Source organism: Centruroides vittatus, unplaced genomic scaffold (genome assembly GCF_030686945.1).
Source record: "Centruroides vittatus isolate TY-2023 unplaced genomic scaffold, ASM3068694v2 contig_900, whole genome shotgun sequence".
In the NCBI taxonomy this organism is placed as follows: Eukaryota; Metazoa; Arthropoda; class Arachnida; order Scorpiones; family Buthidae; genus Centruroides; species Centruroides vittatus.
The window spans coordinates 1,832,667-1,853,541 of NW_027122591.1; the positions used below are offsets into that span (position 1 = coordinate 1,832,667).

A 20,875-nucleotide genomic window follows, 5' to 3' on the forward strand; every position below is an offset into this window, starting at 1 on the left:
TTTGTATAAAAGCGCATATTTATCCTGTATTTTTACAATTATACAATATTCTGTTTAATATATATATAATTTTTTTATTTTGGTTTTGAATGGATAGATGAATAAATTATGTCATAAAAATAGACCTTTTTTCTAACAAAGGTTGATGTAGATGGAATAAAGCATAAATTTCGAACATTTTTTTAAAAGTTTAGTAGGTTTCCTTTTCTTGGAGAGATGAAAGATTTTAATGATGAATAGAGAAGAAATGTAGCAATGCAGCTATGTGAGCTACTTATCAGGAAGAGAAATGCTTCTCAAAATGATTATTGATGTGTTTAATGGATGTAAGATTGAAGAGAAATTATTCTGTGTTATTGATTCGAATCCATAGATCGCTGTCAGTTTAGAAATATTTTAAAACCTATTCAAGAATAAATGATGGTGATAATACATCAGTAGAACTTTGTATAGAAAGAAACGACAGTAGTGTGAAATTTTTTTCCATTTTTTTCCCTTTTTTCCTTCTAGGATTGATCTAAATTTTGATTTATAAATTTTATTATCGAAGAATGAATAAAAATATTAAAAGAATTCGGGTTAACAAGTTAGCAAATCTTTACAGATTTCATCTGTCTGAATGGATAAACTATCAAACTCGCTTGTAATATATAATTTATCATTTAAAAAAACAGTGATTTCTATTAAATTTTAACGAATTACTTGCGTAGGAAATTCAATTTTTTAATTCAAATATTATAATTTTTATATATTTAAAACTTTAAAGGTCAAATTTCGCTTGAACTCGAAGTATCCCTCTACGCGTAATTCGTTGGAGTGGCCATTAAAATTTAATTTGTCATTTTATCGTACGCGATATTAATTAATGGTTCAAAGAACTCTACAGATTGTTTCAAACTATCATTCATTTTACATATATAAACATATGCAATAGTTATGGCACGGAGCTTAAAGGATTATCCTACTCGGTTAGTGTTTAGTGTCACGAGTTACGACTGTTATGTAGTCTTCGGATAAAGGTACTTAGTCCTTGTAGAATATAAGCTACTTTGAGCATGATTCTCCAATAATTCTAATGCATTTACTCGACTAGAAACCATTATATTCATAAATTCATCTATAAAATTGTTTACTTTGTAGAGGTAACGTTAAAACAGTACGACAGATCTCGGTACAGTTTTGAGTTCTCGAGGGAGGAATTTGTATGGAAAAGCTGCACCTAGTTACGAAGTGGTTCGCTTCCATCAAGTTTTGGTTGAATGATTGGCTGCCGAAATTCTGTATTTTGCTGTATGTCCCCGAAACATGTGGTTAGGTTCCTTTCTCTGCCCACTGCTAGCGGTCGATAAGCATTTTCATCTCGGTGCACCTTTACCTCCCTTCCTGATACATGTGAATCTATACGTTTTTTTTTTTTTTTTTAAATTGTATGGAATCACATTTTCATTTTGGGTAAAAAAATTTATTGTAAACCATTCATCTTACCTAGCCGAATATAATCACATTGAAAATAAGATAATATCCAAAAAAAAAAAAAAAGATACGATGATGATAATTGGATGTACTTCCGACAATGATTATCGGTTGGTAGAAGAAAAATCGATTTATAAAATGCTAGAAGGATATTTTTTTAAACAACTTCTGTCATAAACTGCGAATTTTGTAATGTAATAAATAGATTACAGTTTGATAAATCATTAAGTTTTCTAATTTTTGGAGAATTTTTAGCGCAGGGAGGAAAAAAAAAAATCCTTCTTCAACATCCCGAAATGGAGAAATCTAATTATGAAAATGTACACTTAAATCGTGGTCGGTGCGCATTTTCCACGTTTTCTTTCTCCAAACCCTGTTGTTTTGTCATTAAAGTGAGAGTATCCTTGGATATATAATGGGATTTTGTTTGTGTAAGTTCAATTTTCGAGAAAAGAATAAAAATATTCAATGGGGTATATATATATATATATATATATATTCAGATTGACAGAAGAAAATATTCAAAAGGACAGATTCATCTTTAAAGTATGTGTTTTTTTTTTTGGTAAAGATCATTTCTGTTTTTTTCTTTCCCCTTCCTTCTTAGAAAATGGTAAAGTATCAACCCAAAATAATGCCGAACTGAAAGTAACGAGAATTCGTATATAAAATGCTGAAAATATATATAACTGAGATGGGTCTGTCCAGTATAATATTTTGATTTCCCGTGTTTGGATGCGGAATTTCGACATGAAAGAAGCAAACGGGGGAGGAGGAGGAGGAGGAGGAGAGGGAAACAACAAAAATAAAGAATAAGAAGAACAGAAAAGACAAATACAAAAATGAATTTTATAAGAAAGATATATGGTAAGATTAGGCTTGATCATGATAAATATTATGATGATTTAGAAAAGTAATACTTATGGAACAGTGTGAGATTTGATAGGATTGCTACGAATGTGTTCTGATGGTTTGGATGTATTGAATGAATTCATGAAGGTACACCGAGACTGCCAAAATGTTGCTGGAGGTGTTGAATAGAAATGGAGAAAGGCAAGTTGCCATTGGGAAGAAGAGGAAGAAGAAGAAGAAAAACACGCAAACTTTATAAATTATAAATAAAGTAATTGAACATATCATTAAAGTTTTTATGCCATCGAATAAATTTTTAATGTTATGTTACAATATTTCACATGTTGATTTTTTCTTCCCCCTCCTTTCCTTTTATTCCAAGTGAATTTATTTCTTTCCCCCTCTCTTCCTTTTTTCCAAGTGAATTTTTTCTGTAACAGGATAAAATGGACGTTCCTGAAAAATTTATTAATATCTCTTTTTTTTGGTTGAATAAATATCTTTATTGTATATTAAATTAAAGGAAAAATAGTTATATATATATAGTCCTCCCCCCTTGAGTTTCCTAATGGTTTATTTTTGTTACGATTTGAATATTTTTATCGTTAATTCATCTCTATCCAAATTTCCGGCGTAAATCGATAATTATAGATCAACTTTATCTGAAAACTCAGAACTAATCTGAATATTGATTGTAGTTTAGTAGCTAACGTCAAATTGTGTTATATTATTATTGTTTTATTTTATTATTATTTTTTTAAATCGCCCCCTCTCCTGCTATTTGATCTTCTAATCTTTTAACGAGTTTCCTTTATTTATCAAAATTTTTATCGTAAATATAAAACGAATTTTCGTATCCGAATTCTATTTTTCTTTTAAATCAATTAACTAATTTTTTAGTTAAAATTTTTTTTAAAAGATTTATCCCTATTAAAAAGTTATTTTCCCTGCAGAAAAGCGCGATTTCCCTTCTTCTTAGAAGCATTTTAATATAGTAAAAATGTGTTTCAAATAGGGATAATTTTATTGTCTTTTTTTTCCTGTGAACCGTATTTTCCCTATAAACAGTTGCATTTTGTGTGTTTTTTTTTTTTAAATAACATTCTAACACGATAAATGAGGATCGTATCTATCCTAAAATATTTTAAAATAGGGATAATCTTTTAAATTTATCCCTATTAAGAAAGTTAAAAAGGTAAATTTCACTCCTCCGTAGAAAAAATGCGTTCCTAATAGGGATAAAATTTAAATAATTATCCCTATTTTCCTATCCTATCGTAAAAATTTCACTTCTCTGTACAGGAGAATAATTATAAAATATTTAAAAATAGGGATAAACTTCTAAATTTATCCCTATTAATAGTTTTTCCCTCTAGAAAAGTGAAATTTCCCTTTCAGAAACCTATTTTTAACGTTCTAACGCTATAAAAGGGAATCGCATGTATCATGTAATTCAACTAATGTTTTTAGCGTTAAGAATTAAAGATATTACTTTTATCTAATAAATTAATTTATAGAAGTATTTTAAATAAATAATAGTAAAATTTAAATTATTAGATAATAAAAAGTAATGACATTTTCTATTTTTAAAAAATTTTTATCTCTGTTTTAAAATGTTTTATTACTCGGCTCCATTGTGGGCCTGAAAAAGACCCTCTCAACTTCCACGGAAAGAAAAGTCTTAAAAAATATATTTTATTATATATACGATCCGAATTTATGAGTCTAGAACGTTTCTTAGGGAAGAGAATTCATTTATTTTAAGGTAAAATAGGGAAATTTCATAGTAAAATAGGGTAAAAAATCTCTTACTTAATTTCCCAATAGAAACGATTTCTTCGCTTCTATCTTATTTGGTGTACTTCCCTAATAGGGATGAAATTTTAAAAATATCCCTGTTAGTAAGGTATTTTTCCCTGCAGAAGCGTGAAATTCTTTCTGTAAGAAACCTTTTTTTTTTCTTTTAGCATTCTAACACCATAAAAGAAGGTCGTATATATATATATATATTATATATATATATATATATGTGTGTGTATACAATAAATGCAATTCAACTAATTTCTTTTAACGTTAGGATTTAAAGATATTACTTTTTATTATCTAATAATTTAACTTAGTCTTATTTATGTCTTTTGAAAGGAATAAAAATTATACGGCCTTTTATTACTCGCTCGAGTTTCTAAATTCTGTAGCAGTGAGTGATTCTGCAATATTAGTAGCAGCATTTTTTCTCCGAAAAAAGAAGAAAAAAAAAGGGGGATTCTTAATTATGATTTTCTTTAATATTCTTCTACGTCGTACGAAGGGAAATTACTTTAGATTTGACGGCAAAATGATTTTATATAGAATCATTAAAAATGATTTCTTTTAAATGTAAGGCTAAACACTCCAAGTTAAATGAAACCGTATCAAGCTGTATTTTAAATTAAATAAGGATGAAAGATGTATTAAAAGTACAGTTAAATCGATGCAAAGATTCTTAATCACCTTTCTCCTAATGAAAGTTTTTTTTCCCCCTTTTATTTTTGTATATTTTATAAATAACATTTTGTTGAATGGCTTAACGTTTTTTCTCGATCTTTATAAGTAATTCTTACAACGTTGTTTATTTGATGAAGTCGAATATTATGTAAATATAAAGTAAACATTTTTATATGATATAAAATCTTGATAAAATTGTGAAGGAGATGGAATTTTTACTTATTATTATTATCATTTTTTTAAAATATTTTTTCCAAGAGAATAGCAATTTTTGAGTTTATATCGATGGAAGAATCTTAGATCCAGTGGCATAGATAATAACGTTCTAAAAATTACTTATAAAGATTTATAAAAAATCGAATAAACTTAAAATATAGTAGCAGTATATACAGAGCTGGCCTATGCTATAATATACGAGGCCCTCAACGGTAGCTTCGTATTGTAAAGCCTTACGTTGTTGTCCGTTTAAATCGTATATGAATCCGGCCTGGTCATAAACGTTCTTATATTTTATTGTCATTTTAAATAAAAATTGCTTTAAAATTAAGTTTTTTTTAAATAAAATTACTGTTTGGAGATGACTATAACCCATTAATCTTACAGATAAACCAAGATACGCTTCCTTACGTGCGCTACTACACTTAATTTTGCCTTATAAATTCTGTTATGTCTCCTGATTATACTCATATCTTTAATTAAAAACTATGAATATTTAAGCAACAATTCTCTTAGACTTGGAAGCACCAACTCTAATCAAAGGGGCTAGCACCACATAAAATATTAGGGGGTCGAACCTCTGAGTTGGCGCAATACTTCTGTTCAGGCCACTTTTAGAAGCATTTCGGCTCTAAATTTTCGCTTTTCTTAAATAATAATCTGCTCTTTTCTGTTGTAAATAAGGTCATATAATCAAAAATTTATTAATTACGATGATAAAATTAAGTTTTTGTTTACTCGCTCCCGTTAAAGATACAATAATTATAGCTTTAGAGATGTAATTAGATGTATAAGATGGATGAATAGTTTGAGAAAGTAAAAATGAGCAATTTATAATACAAAAAAGCCATACTACCGAGAAGGCAGGAAGACATATAAATGTTCGTGTCACCTTTGATAGATTCTCCTCAAACCTATTCAAGCCGATTATTGTCTTAGTGTACTAAACATAAATCTTTCACAAACCGAAATTCTGTCACTTTAGATAAATCATTGAGAAAACACCGAAATTATAATTGCTTCAAAACTTCTCCAATAGGTTATTTCAGCTTATTTTTTTTCCTCCTCCATAAAGGGGTCGATTTGCAAACAGTCGGAAAGTTTTCAAAGACTCTATAGTTAATTGTTTAAAGATTAAGATTATGAAAAGACTGCACAAATCGATCAGCCATGCAAACTAAATCCATTAGTGTTGGAATCAACGATGCATGATTTTCCATTCTGAATTGACAAATACTTACAATGGAAACATCCATTATTTCTTGGTTGGATATCGCACAACCGACGTTCTACAAAATACAGATTAAAATATACTCAAATATATATATATATGTATGTATTCCAGATTGAAAAAAAGTCAAGTTTTTTCCCCCTTCATCTCCATCTCGCTCGGATCAGGATGAATTTTCTGAATCATTACAGATTAATTTTCATTACGCTGGAGTTAAAAATGTGTTAACGAATGAAGTAAATGCGTGAAAGGAACGATTTTTTTTTTTCCTCGATTTTCTATGCTTTAGTTAATGCAAAAATGTTCAATGGTTAATGTCTGAAAGCTAGACAATCGTTACAAATAAAGGATTGTATCACTCCTACTACTAGACAATCGATAAAATCTTTGTGGTTACTGGTTCATCCATCCGTGAATAATTCAGCCAGCAAACAATTTCATTATCAATTTAAAACTAATAGGTCAGTTAATCCAATTTAATTATTTTGTCTAGAATATTTATATATTCCTTTCATTCGCATATAACTACCACTCATAATTAATAACAATCATCCCAACTCATCTTGAGTGTCGCCGTGATTAAAAATGTATTAAGTTGCGGATTCTGCTAATAAATTAATTACTTTTTATTATAAATAATTATTTAAGATTATGATTTAAGTTATTTATTTATGATTTTCAATTTATTTATTTAAATTTTTTTTTTCCTAGTTGCTTCAATGAATGGAATGGATACAAACGTAGTTCCGACTCAACAGAATGGTACTATACATAACTCTGTACAGACAGGTACAAGTGCCGAAGATAGTAAGACCAATCTTATTGTCAACTATTTACCACAAGCCATGACTCAGGAAGAGATTCGTAGTCTTTTTTCGAGTATTGGAGAGGTCGAGTCGTGCAAACTGATTAGAGATAAAGTTACAGGTAAAGGTTTTTCTGTTTGTTTGTTTACTCAGTTCCTTCTACCGAATTTTTAGTAAATAAGTTCTGTAGCATAGAAAATGTTCGAGTTTAAACTGCAGAAATGATAAATATTTACATAAAGGGGGATGGTTTTGTGAGATATGACATGTCGACTGTTGTTTTCCCCACAAATGTATCCATTAACCTCATTTCGAGCTGATTTGAGTGAAGTATATGTAATTAAGACACAGCCATTCGCTTTCAATCTCTCTTCTTTTGCTATCTGAGTTGATTAATTAAGCTCTCATGTATTCCTTTCACAAGTTTTTCCCTAATTTTTTTCTTTTTTTTTTGAAATTTTCACAGCAGTTATCATCAGTGACAATCACTCTAATTTATTATATGCGCTTATAAGATCCAATCCTTTATATAAATATATTTTAAATAGATTTAAAAAGTTCACTTCTTTTATTAATATATAAAATTTTTAGTTATTTTCCTTATTTCTTTTATATATAGGCCTATAATATAAAGAAAAACTTCAAAAATTTTATTATATAGGCCCTATATGTAATTTAAAGGAAGGAGTAGCAGAATTTTTTAAAGTAAAATTAGATTAATTACGTTAAATTATTCCTAAATATATTTTTATTATTACTTAAAATTCAATTTATTTTTTTATTCTTTATTTGAGAGATTTAATTTTGAAGGTATTTGCATTGGCAGGAAATTAGTATTGAATGTAAACATTTTCAAACTTAGATTTTAAGTTTGGTTTATAGAATAATTGAATAAGTAAAATCTTGTGTGACGTTGATATATTCGAGAATTAGTTTATTAGAAAATTAATGCAAATAATAATGATTCGATAATATAAATTTGCTAAAAGCTAAATTGAAATTCTCCTCGTTTTATAATATTAAATCTCTTTTTTTTAAATAATTTTAAAATTTATATTAATTACATTCTTTCTAAATTTATAATTACGTAAGCTTGACGTTAGTTTATTTACATTGAACTACTTGAAGGAGTGTTATGAAAGCCAAAAAAATACTCCCTGATCCATATTTATGAATGATCTGAACTTATTTTTTAAGATAATATTATAGTAAATTTATATATGTTTATTTTTAATAGAATTGGTTTATTCCTAGTAGAATCGCTTTCTTTAACATTTAACAAAGAAATTCGCCCTTCAACAATGAAAAATTGCGATAAAAACAAGTCTTTGTTATAAAATTATCATTTCTTCATACGACTTCTTTGTATTATATTAATATATTCCTTCTTATTATTATTTTTTATTGTTATTATCAAAGTTCTATACGTCATATTACAAAATATAAATTCGAAGAATTTGTTTACACAGAATTGAAATGAAATATATTCAGTAGAAAGAAAGCCAAGAAACACGAACGAGTGGATAATAAATTCAGTATTAAAAATAAAGAAATTCGACTTCTTCTTCGTTGCACGGTGCGCATGGAAATAAAATTTAATTCGAGGGGGAGGAGGAAGAACATTTCTTAGATACAAGCCGCGTAATATCTTTATATCAAAAATTTCTTTATTACGAGAGATAATGGACGTAATCAGAAGACATTAAAAATATTTTAACCCTTTGAAATTGCTAATTTCGGTATAACAAGCTTCTCTTGTTATCCTTTAGTAATCTTATTTTTCTCTTCCTTTCTTTGATCTTATTTGTTTGAAGATTCCTCGGCCACATTCCACCGAATTCATCTTCTGTCTCACCATCCTTCCGACAACATTTTTAAATTTTAAACTTTGTGTCTTTGACTATGTCAATCTAATTTGTCATCTCTTCTTATCCCCGGAGCCATACAATCGGCTTTCTTTTTATTGAATCTTCTCTGACAATTGCATGCGACTTAATCCAAGTTGTCAACTATTTCATCTGACATTTTCTATTATCACTTATTACTTTTACATGTTAAATGGAAAAATTTTATTTTCTATTATTATTATTGTTATTATTCGAATTAATTATATTCTTTATCCACTAATTTTTTTACATTAAATTTTCGTTTTAAAAAGGAGATATCTTACTATTTAATTAACCTTAACTCTAAAGTATTGAATGAACTTCTATGAAATAAATAACAAAAGAAATGAAATTTTTCTAATTTTAACCCCTCCCCTTCTACACTCTTTCCCCTTTTTTCTAAATATTTACTTAGAAAAAAGGGGGAAAGAGTTAGAATATTCACTTCCTTCTTTTCTATGACTTTTATATATATAATTTCTTTTTAAATTTTTCAATGAATTAAAACCAGAATATTCTGTAAATAATTTAAAGATATCAACTGGAATCAATACAAAACTTTATTGATTTTTTTCCCCCTCTTCTTCTTCCTTCTTCTTCTTCTTCTTCATCTTTTTCTTATTCTTCCCCCAAAGATAAAGCTCTTAAATAAATGAATGTAAATCGATGACAGTCGCTTTTTTTATATGTATTTTCGTTAGCAACGTTTGTCTTTGAAATATTTAAAAAAAGGATATATTATTTGTAAAGCCTTGATTGGATTTTATTTAATGAAGTATTCTATAAAAGAAGAACGAATATAATAAAATTAGATTTTTCATTTTCGTCAAGTCTTATATACTTTAAATATTAAAATCTTTAATGGTTTACAGGTAACGTGAAGCAAGACCCATAATGTAACTCCACTCAGTACCGTCAGATAATTAAAAAAGTTTTTTTTTTCCTTAAATTTATATTATTTTATATACTACTAAAAATTGTTTTTTTTTCCTCTCTTGATACTAATAAAAAAATCGCATTTAATCGTCTACTTATAAAAATATTCTAGAAATTTTCTTATTAAAATTATAAAGTTAAAACTTTAACTCCAGTCGTCGTGTCTGTCTATAAACTTAATGATCAGTTTAAGTGCTTATGATTAATTTTCAGCAGCATTATTGATATGGATTTTATTTTTTATTAGCTTAAAAGAAAACATTCTTGATCGATTTTAATTAATTATAATTATTTTTATATTTAAACAAATATTGGATTACAATTAAACGTGTCGGGTATCGATTATAGTTAGATCCACGTAACTTTTGATTAATAATTTTAAGGTAAATTTTAAGCCGAAACTGATACGGCAGAACCTCGATTTAACGAATATTTTTAAGGGAAACATTAAGAATTTTTTCTTAATTCGCGAATACAGCACTCTAGTAGTGTATTATTCACAGATATACACTGTAAGTTCGTTATTAATATATGTTTTTAAAGCACATTCGATTTAACGCACTTTTCTGCATTGGCGTACACCTCTCTACCTCAGTTTGTGCGTTAAATCGGGAGCCTAGTATATACTTTTACAGGCTTCCTAGTTAAATTAAATTTTATAAAAAGTATTATGTTTGCAGAAAATTCATTATACCAATAAGTAGTTTTATCCCTTTTATGTGGGTCATAGTAATTATAAGATGTTAACGATAAAGAGTAGGATCAACTTGGTCAAAAGTAAATACAATTATATTTCTTTTCCTTAAATGAATAGCACTCCTCCATTCGGATTCATTCCAACTGCAACTTCATTATAGCGCATTTCTCTTCTTTATTCTATTGGTGGTTGATGTAAGAAGAAACAATTTACTTTCCTTCCATTTTCTCCAATTCAACATCGAGAGATCGTTGCATCTTCCTCCATAAATTCCTTTCTCTCTCTCTCTTTTCTTTTCCTTTGTCCCATTAACTGTGGATGTATCTATGCCTCTTACATTCTTAATTATCCTCCTCCTTATTATCATCGTATCTGGGAATATATGTGTATATATATTTCGGCACGTTTGCACTCAAAACCTGGTCGATATTCAATTGATTTGCAGAAATGTGATGCTTTGGTCCTTATCTGCGCTACTTCTAAGGTCACGGAAATGTTACGAATTTCAATTTTCACTCCTACCAATATTCTTCGCCTTCTATATATATATATGTATATATGTATAAACATTATAACAATTTTTTTTTATATTATCGTCTTCAATATATGTTGAAAATAAAATTATTTTTCCAGGAAAAAATATATTATTTTTTTAAATATATAAGTCTGAATCTCTACCGAACGAATTTCTAGTTTTAAGATGAAAAATCTCGAAGGTAAATTGAAGTAGAAACGATTTCTGTAACGATTTTAAAAGTGTACAAAGGATTCGTGAGATATTATATTTTAAGAAAAAAAAATGAAAAAAATACGATTAAATTCTAATTTCGATCGAATATAGAAGCAATTTTTTCCCATTTCCTTCTGAATACTTAATGATTCGCAATTATGAAATTGTTTCTTCTACTCGGCAGGCAATTTTTAACAAGGAAATTAATTTTAATAAAAAGGAGCGTATAATTTAAGCCGTATATATAGGAAATAACTTATACATGTTTTTATCTAGATAAATTATATTGAAAATCGCAGGTGTACCTTAAATAATTCCTTGCATATATCATTCATAAACGATTATCCGTCTGCCTCTTCAGGAGTGAGAACCTGAAAAAATTTTGTTTTTTCTTCATATAAAATATATTTTTCTGATTTTTCCTCTTAGATATATGTATGCTTATACATAATTTTTCAAAATAAAAACAAAAGATTTTCTTTACTTAACATTCGCCGTCTTTATCTTTGTCATTCATTATCATAACCCCAAGCTGAATATAATTTCGGTTCAAATAAATGGCTATTTTGTGTACAATTTTTTTTATTTCAGCTTTTGATTTTTATACAATTTCATAAATAACTATTTTAAGAATCCGTTCCAAATATCTTCCATTTGTTGAAGATGAAATATTTTCCTTCAGCATCCGGATAATGAAGGATCATCCGGATGATGTTTAAGTACGTCTGCTTCAAAATAAATCATCCTTGTCTCTTCTTTATTATCTAGTTATTTAATGATATATTTAATAATTTATCATGTTTTTTGTATTTTAAAATGTAAATTTTATAAATTAATTTTTTAAAAAAAATACATAATGTTAATTGTAGTAAGATCAGTATAGTAATGCTGATCATAAGCAGTATCAGTATATGATGTTGAATTGCAGAAATGCTGATACCTCAAGATTAACGTCAGTATATAAAGATAGGAATTTATACAGTTCTTAGTATTACAGCACTAATTTTAATGTGCAAAAATGGAAATTATTAAAATTAAATATGATTAAATTCAATTTTAATGCCAAATTAAGGCGTATTAACTACTTTTAGACCTATACAAGAAATGTTTATAGGCTCAAAACTACATTATATCATTGTTTCCTGTTAAATTAAATTTTTTCCAATTTTTTCTAACCCGAAAATTCTATTAGAAACAATCGAGAAACTCGAAAATTAATGAGATAAAAGCCGACTAAACTATAATGCAACATTCCACATATATATATATATATATATATACGTACATACATATATATATATATATAGAATTATAATTTAATTAAATGATACTTTAATTATATTTTTCCGAAACTAATCTTTCTCTAATTATTATTAATCCTAGCATCATTTTAATTAAAACCTAACGAAATGTATTAATCCTTTAAATACTCACAATACGAAATTTGGAATGTATGTAGAGAAGGGGGGGTTAGAAAATTCTCTAATTTGTTTGTGTGCGCGGTTTGGCCATTGTTAATAAGCCGTTTTACAAAACGGTAATTAAAAATTGACTGGATGGAGAGAATGTGTGTTATCTAGTGAACATTATGTGAAAAAGCAGATGTGATGAAGTGCACTACACACCTGGATCTCAGTTAAGATAGATAGCTTTGTTGATATGGAGAGGTCGTATTTGTGTTATATATGTGACAAACACACGCAATTATATCCTCAAAACATACATTATAATGCTAAGCGAAAGTTTAGGTAGCATTTTAAAAGGATAAACGTCTTATTCATAATTTTTTTTTCCTCTACTTCCCTTCCCCCTTTCCTCCAATTCGTAGGGAATTTATCATTCGTCTAAACATTCGACAAAAATTAAGAGTCAAATTATCGCATTTAATTTTGTCGTAACTCAGTTAAATTACGTCATTTGAATGTGTCACGTTTAAGTCAAATAATTACTACATCATAATTGAATTTTATGCCGTATTTTGTAGGAAATTATCTGCCCACATACTTCTAGTCCGGTACACGTTTGTTGTTGCTTTATGTTCAAAATCTTACTCGGCAGAAAATTTAAATTATAACTTATCCTATTACAATCGAGATTTTATTGTTATATTAAAGTTTAAATTATCGTTTTAATGGTAAAATCGTTTCACTCCAGTAATTTAAATAAATGTTTCACTTTAAAAAAAATTTCAATTATACCATTCCGCTAAGGTAGTATGGCTGACGTTAGGAGATGCCAACTTTAACAATTTAATTTTTATTATTATTTTTTTTATAGAAACTATTGAAGATTTATCGAATTAAACAGCTACGGGAGATAGTGTTTTTCTTTATAAAATAAACAAAAATGATGATTATCTAGATGAATATCGAGATAATAGCCTACTTATGAATGCACTCTGGGGGCTTCCCTATCTAATTTTCTATTTATTAATAAAGCCGTGATCATTCGGAGTTGTTTTTGTGTGCGAATTAATTTCATTGATCTGCTTAATTGTAAGAGTTTTCACCTGGTTTATGGGAGGAGAAACATTTCGATTCGTTAACGAAAGCCTGACCGGAGGGATATTCCCCCTACCCAGGGGAGAGGAAAAAGGAACTGGTGTAACATATGGCAGCCGAGTTTTCCTAAACATCTGGAATTAAAACCGCTAAGGCAACAATAGAGTGGCCAACAGCTGCAATTTAGTCTTGCATTAAGTGTCAGCTGATGTATTAAAACACTATAATAACTTATAAGTTCTCGCTTTCTTTTATTTTCGTACAAAAAAAATAACGGTACTCGTGTGCAGCTTCTGCCACACTTAGACTCACTTCTACTTGATAAATATTTGCCAGATATATTACTAGAGTCTTTTTTTTTTAATATTCAGTCTAGTGCTAGTTTTTTGATTGTATGTTCTGTCTACAGCCTTTATAAGTTATCCGTTAAACACTGTTGGCATCCCAATAGAAGTCCATCAAGTATGTAACCTTATTCAATAGCTATTTCTATCAGCTCTATCAATAAAAATAGTCCAACAATGGTTCTTTCAGTATAACTTATATATTTAATTCTTCTATTTTCGAAAGTATTCCTGATAAAAATTCTATTGTATAAAGATTCGCCTTGAGAATATAGTGGTATTATCACTTTCTACTGTTTAAATGACGGTTATTTAATGTAAAAATCTCTTAAATAATGTCTTAAAATATTTAGTTTTTTAAAAATTTCGTTGCTTCCTAACACACTCCACACAAGTCTCTTTGCATAAGAGTAACGTTTTCTCCGAATAATAATGAATTTTAGTGAGATTGTACACGTGAAAACTTGTATAAAAACTCACCAAAATCTTCGTTATGGTCCAATTTAGCATTTAAACTCAACCTCACAACAGTAAATCGTAGAAAAATTGCAGTTAAGATAGGGAAAAAATCAATTACACATATCAACAGCAAGTTAGAAAATGAAGAGATGGTTATAATTACATTAAATATCATTTTAATTTTATAAGAAAATTTAATAATTAATATTAAGTATGAAATTATAGTTGAATCACACTCTGCACGCATTTAAATCGATTCGAGATATTACGTAAACGGAAGTGTGGTGGTCTTTAATGTCGACACTTCCGCCACCGTTTCCGGTAGAAAAGAATTACTTTTCTCTGCAATATCTTGAATATATATGACGTAAATGATGAATAGTTAACTTGTATTATCTATAATTACGTGGAAAAACTAATTACAATAAGCGAAAAATAAATATAAATTTAAAGGATATATTTTCTAACATGAGTTAGATGGAGGATCCTTTGTTAAAAATTCTTATTTTTGTTGGTTTAAATAGAAAAGATGATGAAGTGTTATCACTTTTCATCGGTTTATTATTATTTAGCTGAGATAAGGTAAACGAAATATAGTAATTACTTTCGTTAGATGTGCAAGAGTGATTAGAAGAGTAGAGGAAATTAAAGATGAAATCTCTCTTTATTGCTGTAAGTAGTCTTATTTTGAGATTAATTCTTTCTTTCAGCGACTAATAAATGTAAACTTAGTTTCAACCAGACTAATAAAGAGTTTCCTCTTTATAACCCCCATGATAAATTTCAAATTTATGAGAAGAGCGTTATGTAAAGCTTCTATGTTCTGCTACCTCATCCTTTACAAGTCTTTCTGCCATTTTGGATTAAGACATTATACAGGGGGAGATACTCCGATCTTCGTATATAACGTCTTCTCTTATAAGCGATTCAAGTTAAGCAATGAAAATGGATATGCTTAATTAATTAAAGAAGAATTTACACGAGTAGTTTCTATCGAAGTGTGCCTTTTTTATACTTTTTTTAATATCTGTAAAAATTTTTTCCTCCTGTTTAATTTATATATTCATGGTTACGAAAATTCTTCAAGCGTTTAATTTAATTAAATATCCGTTCGAGAATTTTAGATAAAATTTAATCGATTTTTATTCGCTTCCATTGCTAATTAACATAAAAATGGTAATAATATGGATATAAATCGTTGGAGTTCGTAACGACTATACTGTTAATTTATACAAATTTACGGTTTTTTAATGTGTTAAACGGGTATTTTGAGGATCATTTATGTACACAAGTATACCTTAATGTGGTTTCGTTAACCACATTATGGTTTACAAGATATGGTATACATTATGGTATACGTTTGCAAGAGCGAAAAGGGGGTGTAAGAAGATCGTTGTTGTTGATTTATACAAATATACGATTTTTTTTAATGTTTTAAACGGATTTTTTGGGGAATCATTTATGTACACAAGTATACCATAATGTGGTTTCTTTACGTTTGCAAGAGCAGAAGGGGGGATATAAGAAGATGCGGAGGAGGAAAAAAATCTTTTCCAGATTTTTACGCCTTCTAATCTCGTTATCGCCAACGAAGTTAAAAGTCAACACGTCTATTATTGTATTAAACAAGCTACTTACTATAGGACTATCTAAATGTTGATAGACTTCACAAAACACTTATTTTTATCAGCAAAGGAAGCATACAAGCTTGTTGCCTGGTCGACAATAGCCAAGCCAGGGAATGTTACTGATAGCGCTTGTTGGCAATTGTCTAGCGGATCGATGTCATTTCTATCTCTACCAGGTGTCTAGGGAGACAATGACTTACTTTTCTTTCTGTTCTACTCTTTGCCAGGGCCTCATTTTGATATACTATTTTTGCTTCTACTACTAGTTCTATCGCATTTTCTACGACCGACTCAAAATGGATGATGGCCATAGTAAATTTTACAACTACTATATCTCAGTACAGGATAGTCAATTATTGCTGACTTACAAATCATTCTTTATCTTTCTTCTTTATCCCGTATAAATTGTACTGTACATTTGCCAGTAGTATAAGACAACTAATTTAATTCTTTTTCCACCCTCCCCTTTTCTGGTGTGCGCTGCTTCTATATGACGAAAGAAAAAAAAAATAGAAAAATAAAAAAATTATCGACGAGCCTATGTAATATTTAATACATTCCTTGATCAAATTTTAACCAGTAAAATAGTCAGCCAAGGTTAATTTTGTTAAAGCATGCCGTGGGAAAGAGAATTTCCTTCCCCCTTTCCATAATACAATGTGATCTGTACGTCATGAATAATGATGTAGACTCGTATATTAATTTTCGGAATTTCTAGGCGAATTTAAAGACGGACTATCACGCCAATCCCCATTTTAGATTCGCTAAATGGTCGTATTCATATCAATTTATGCAAATTTGCTTCAAAATTCGATAATTATTTATTTGATGTGAATAAATATTTACGTGTCGGCATTCTTAACCCATACATGTTTAGAAAATTATTTATTGTAGCACGAAAAATTCATAATTAATTTTAAAGATATTAAAATATTTAAATTAGACAATTAAAATATTCATACAGAATGATGAAAATTGACAAATTATTATATATATATTTTTTATAAATTAAATTATTTTTTTAATATGTAACTATATTATCGCTCTCTTCCTCTCATGTTAAATATTTTGTGATAAATTTAGCAACATTTCTAATTAACTCGGCAGTGTTAGTCTTTAATATCCATTGATACTATCAAAATATCAATATTAAAGATATAATTTATAAAGAAAAAAACTGATATTTTGGTCTAAGATTTTAAAGAATTTAATTAATATATTCTTTCTAGAATATATTAATTAAATTCTTTATATAGCTAAATTTTTTACTTTATTAATTAAGTTAGTAAAATAAATAAATAAATATATATATTTATGTATATATTGTCCTTAAATAGTATAGTTCTGTATCAGAAATTACTAATTAATTCTTCTCTGTTACTCTCCAGTATCTGTCAACATTATTAATATGCAAATAAACAGAATTTAAGTTGAGTTATACGAAACATTTTATATAGTTTTATAGAAAATTGTCTTATATTTTATATTTTATAAGCTTAATTAAAGCATAAATATGATTTTGTAGAATATTACGCCTATATTTAAGCACAATTAATGTGTAAATATAATTTTACCAGTGTATACAGTCAAAAGTAAATTATTATTTTTCAAAAATTCATTATACCAAGCTTCCTCCTACAAATGAAAATATAAATAATAGAAACATTAATTCATTTCATGAGCGTTTTAGATAATAATTATCATGTAAATGATATTCAGCGTAAATTGTATTTTTACACTATTAAATATTCAGTACAGCAATATAGAACGAATAGTGTTTGTGTGTATGTATGTATGTATGTATGTATATATATATATATATATATATACACACACACATACACACACACACACACACACACACACACACACCAAAAAATGATTATTTTTTTATATATACAGCTTATAAAAACCACCAACAGAATATTTCCAGAAAAGAAAATACAACCGGAAATTTCTAGGAAGAAGAATACAATGGAATTTATTTATACATTAGATCCTTTATAAAATTCCAAAATATAATATCTTCCTTCGCATGTTTGATACATAAATTTCAAAAGTAGATTTCTCCAGCATTAAATAAAAGTATCATTATCTGAGAGAATTTTGAAAATATTTTTATGCCCCATATATACATCACGTATTGTATATACACATAATATCAGATTATTATTGTTATTATTTTCTTATTTGGATCGTGTTCTTTCTCATCACATAAACAGCATATTGAATATAAACGTAGAAAGAGTTGGGCAAAGAAATCTTGTCACAACTTATCACTTTGGTACCAACATTCCTCCTAATGAAGTAGCGAAAGAGATGCTTGTCTCTAAGGTAAACATGCTTTGACACAAGCAATGGACCTAAAGAAAATGAAGAGAAGAATGCAGAAAAAAATGTAGACATGGTAGGAATTCTCAATTCTCTCTTCCTTTTATAGGAATGTTGTCACGTATCAACGTTGAGTAAGTGGACTAATAATCAGTATACGGCTCTTAATGCCTTATATAATCCATAAATAAGTTATTAATTCTTTAAAAAAAGGGGGAGAAGTTTTATCATCATCCTCTAGAGAATTCGAGACGACGTTTTTAGAATTGATAATTAAAAAATAATTGATTATAATGTGGTGATAATGAGGTAGTTTTGTTGTTGATATATAAATAATACGATAATTAATGAGACATTTCATAATATCTCTCGTATGATGATGGTTCTATTCGTAATAGTAATCGAGAAATCGTTGCAGTCATTTACACTCATAATCACAGACAATGATAATTAAGATAATTATTGGAGTATGGCGAGGAGATCAATCTTATTAAATAAATTTAATACGATTAAAATCTGGATGATAATAATAATAATAATAATGGACAGACAGACAGCCGTTTTCTTGAAAAATTTCCTCCCCACTTACTTAATTTATGATAATCTGTTTAGGTAAGACGGATAGATAATTCTTTAATTATAATTATTCGTAAATAATTATCATCGGTTTAAAATATAGATTAAAGCCGAAATAATGATAATTAAGATAAAATCCGATGAGTTTTAATTCAAAAGTCGTCGTCGTTTCGATTCTAAAATTACTTTCCAGGATAATTTACTTAAGTAGTGCTTAGAAGTAATTAAAATTGCTTATAAATTTCCCTAACTGATTATCCGTACAAAAGGCGAATGCACTCGAGATTTACCACTGATAAATCATGGATAATTTATAGAAAAAATAAATAAACAAACAATTACGAAATGTCAACGTATACTTAAAATCCCGTATTATGTGGCGTGAGTTAAAGAAAAATTGAATAAATTATGTTAAACGAGCGAGTCATGCAAACAAAACGCGTAGATTATGATAATAAGAGGAGGGATGCGGACGGAATAAATATTTTTAGAGTAGAAGCAAACAAAAATATAAAATTTCTGTAATTAAAATAAGTTAGGTTTACCACTCCGTTTGTCGCACACGAGTACATTAATATTGATAAGTTGTACTAATCACGGGTATCAATATTATATGAATGGATAATAAATGCATTAGCAGATTTTTCCTTCTCTAATGTCATATTGTTTCTTCCGAAACTTAACGAAAAGTTAATAAAAAATGCAATCGCCATTTAACAATGGATAATCAAACATCCATCATCAGCAGCTGGTTTCCTTTCATGTCTGACGTTGACGTTTTATTCTCCGTTCGAGCATAATGCCTCCATTTTGCTCCGTTGGTGCTCATTGAAAATCGTTTCTGATTATATTTTTCTAAAAATTACATACTGCTCTTACTACTGTTACTTTATATTTCTCTCTAAATATTAAGAAAATTCATTAAATTCTATCCATAGGTGAGGTGCACTCGATACTGCTTTCATATGCTGCTCTTACTACTGTTACTTTATATTTCCCTCTAAATACTATGAAACTGCATTAAATTCTACCCATAGATAGTTGAGGGGTGCTCAAACTTCTTCAGTGTGCACCTCAAGATTACTCAGCGTGTATTGTGTTTAGAATTTTAATTCTTTGGATTTTTCGTGTACTATACTACGAGGGTATTTTTTTCGATTTATCTTCAAACTTTTATATGTATTTTAGCAATTACACGTTGCGCTTGCACAGCAAAACAAACAATTAAGGATGTTAAGCCACCGCAGATGATGGAAGAATAGTTCTTAACGCCAGTCTAATCATTAACCAAAAGGGCGTATGTCTAATTAGAGAAATCTTCCTCTTAATGGAAGTCTATTCCATTTTTAAGTCCCTACATTTTACCTGACTAAATTAGTCACGACGTTGCATTATCGAGACTTCTTTCTTTGGCACTTCAAACGTCTAATTATTATATTTTAACCATACATTCAATTATATTAAATATTCATTACGGACTGTAATAAATTAAACAAGTTTATGATCATGAGAAGGAAACGTTATGCCAGAAAAAAATGAATATATTCTACCAATTTGAGTCGTAAAAAAAATTCTACTTTTCCCCCTTCTTCGTTATTCTTGTAATTCAATAAGAATTCTCATGATGTGTGCGAATCGATATAAATTTTCGCATTAAATTTATCTTTATAATTATATTTTCGGTATTTTTGTCGAATTTATCCCTCCTAAATAACTCGGAGATGC

The 20,875-nt window shown here is 28.3% G+C and overlaps 1 protein-coding gene across 5 annotated transcripts in view; it reads left to right on the forward strand.

Moving 5' to 3' along the window:
• The window catches only part of LOC136984003 (ELAV-like protein 3), a 63,708-nt gene that overhangs the window by 19,106 nt on the left and 23,727 nt on the right, over positions 1-20,875 (forward strand). For all 5 annotated transcript variants that reach the window (XM_067280902.1, XM_067280903.1, XM_067280905.1 and 2 more), the window contains one exon: positions 6,968-7,183. In XM_067280902.1, the coding sequence (XP_067137003.1) occupies positions 6,968-7,183 (216 nt within the window). The remainder of the gene's footprint in view (positions 1-6,967; positions 7,184-20,875) is intronic.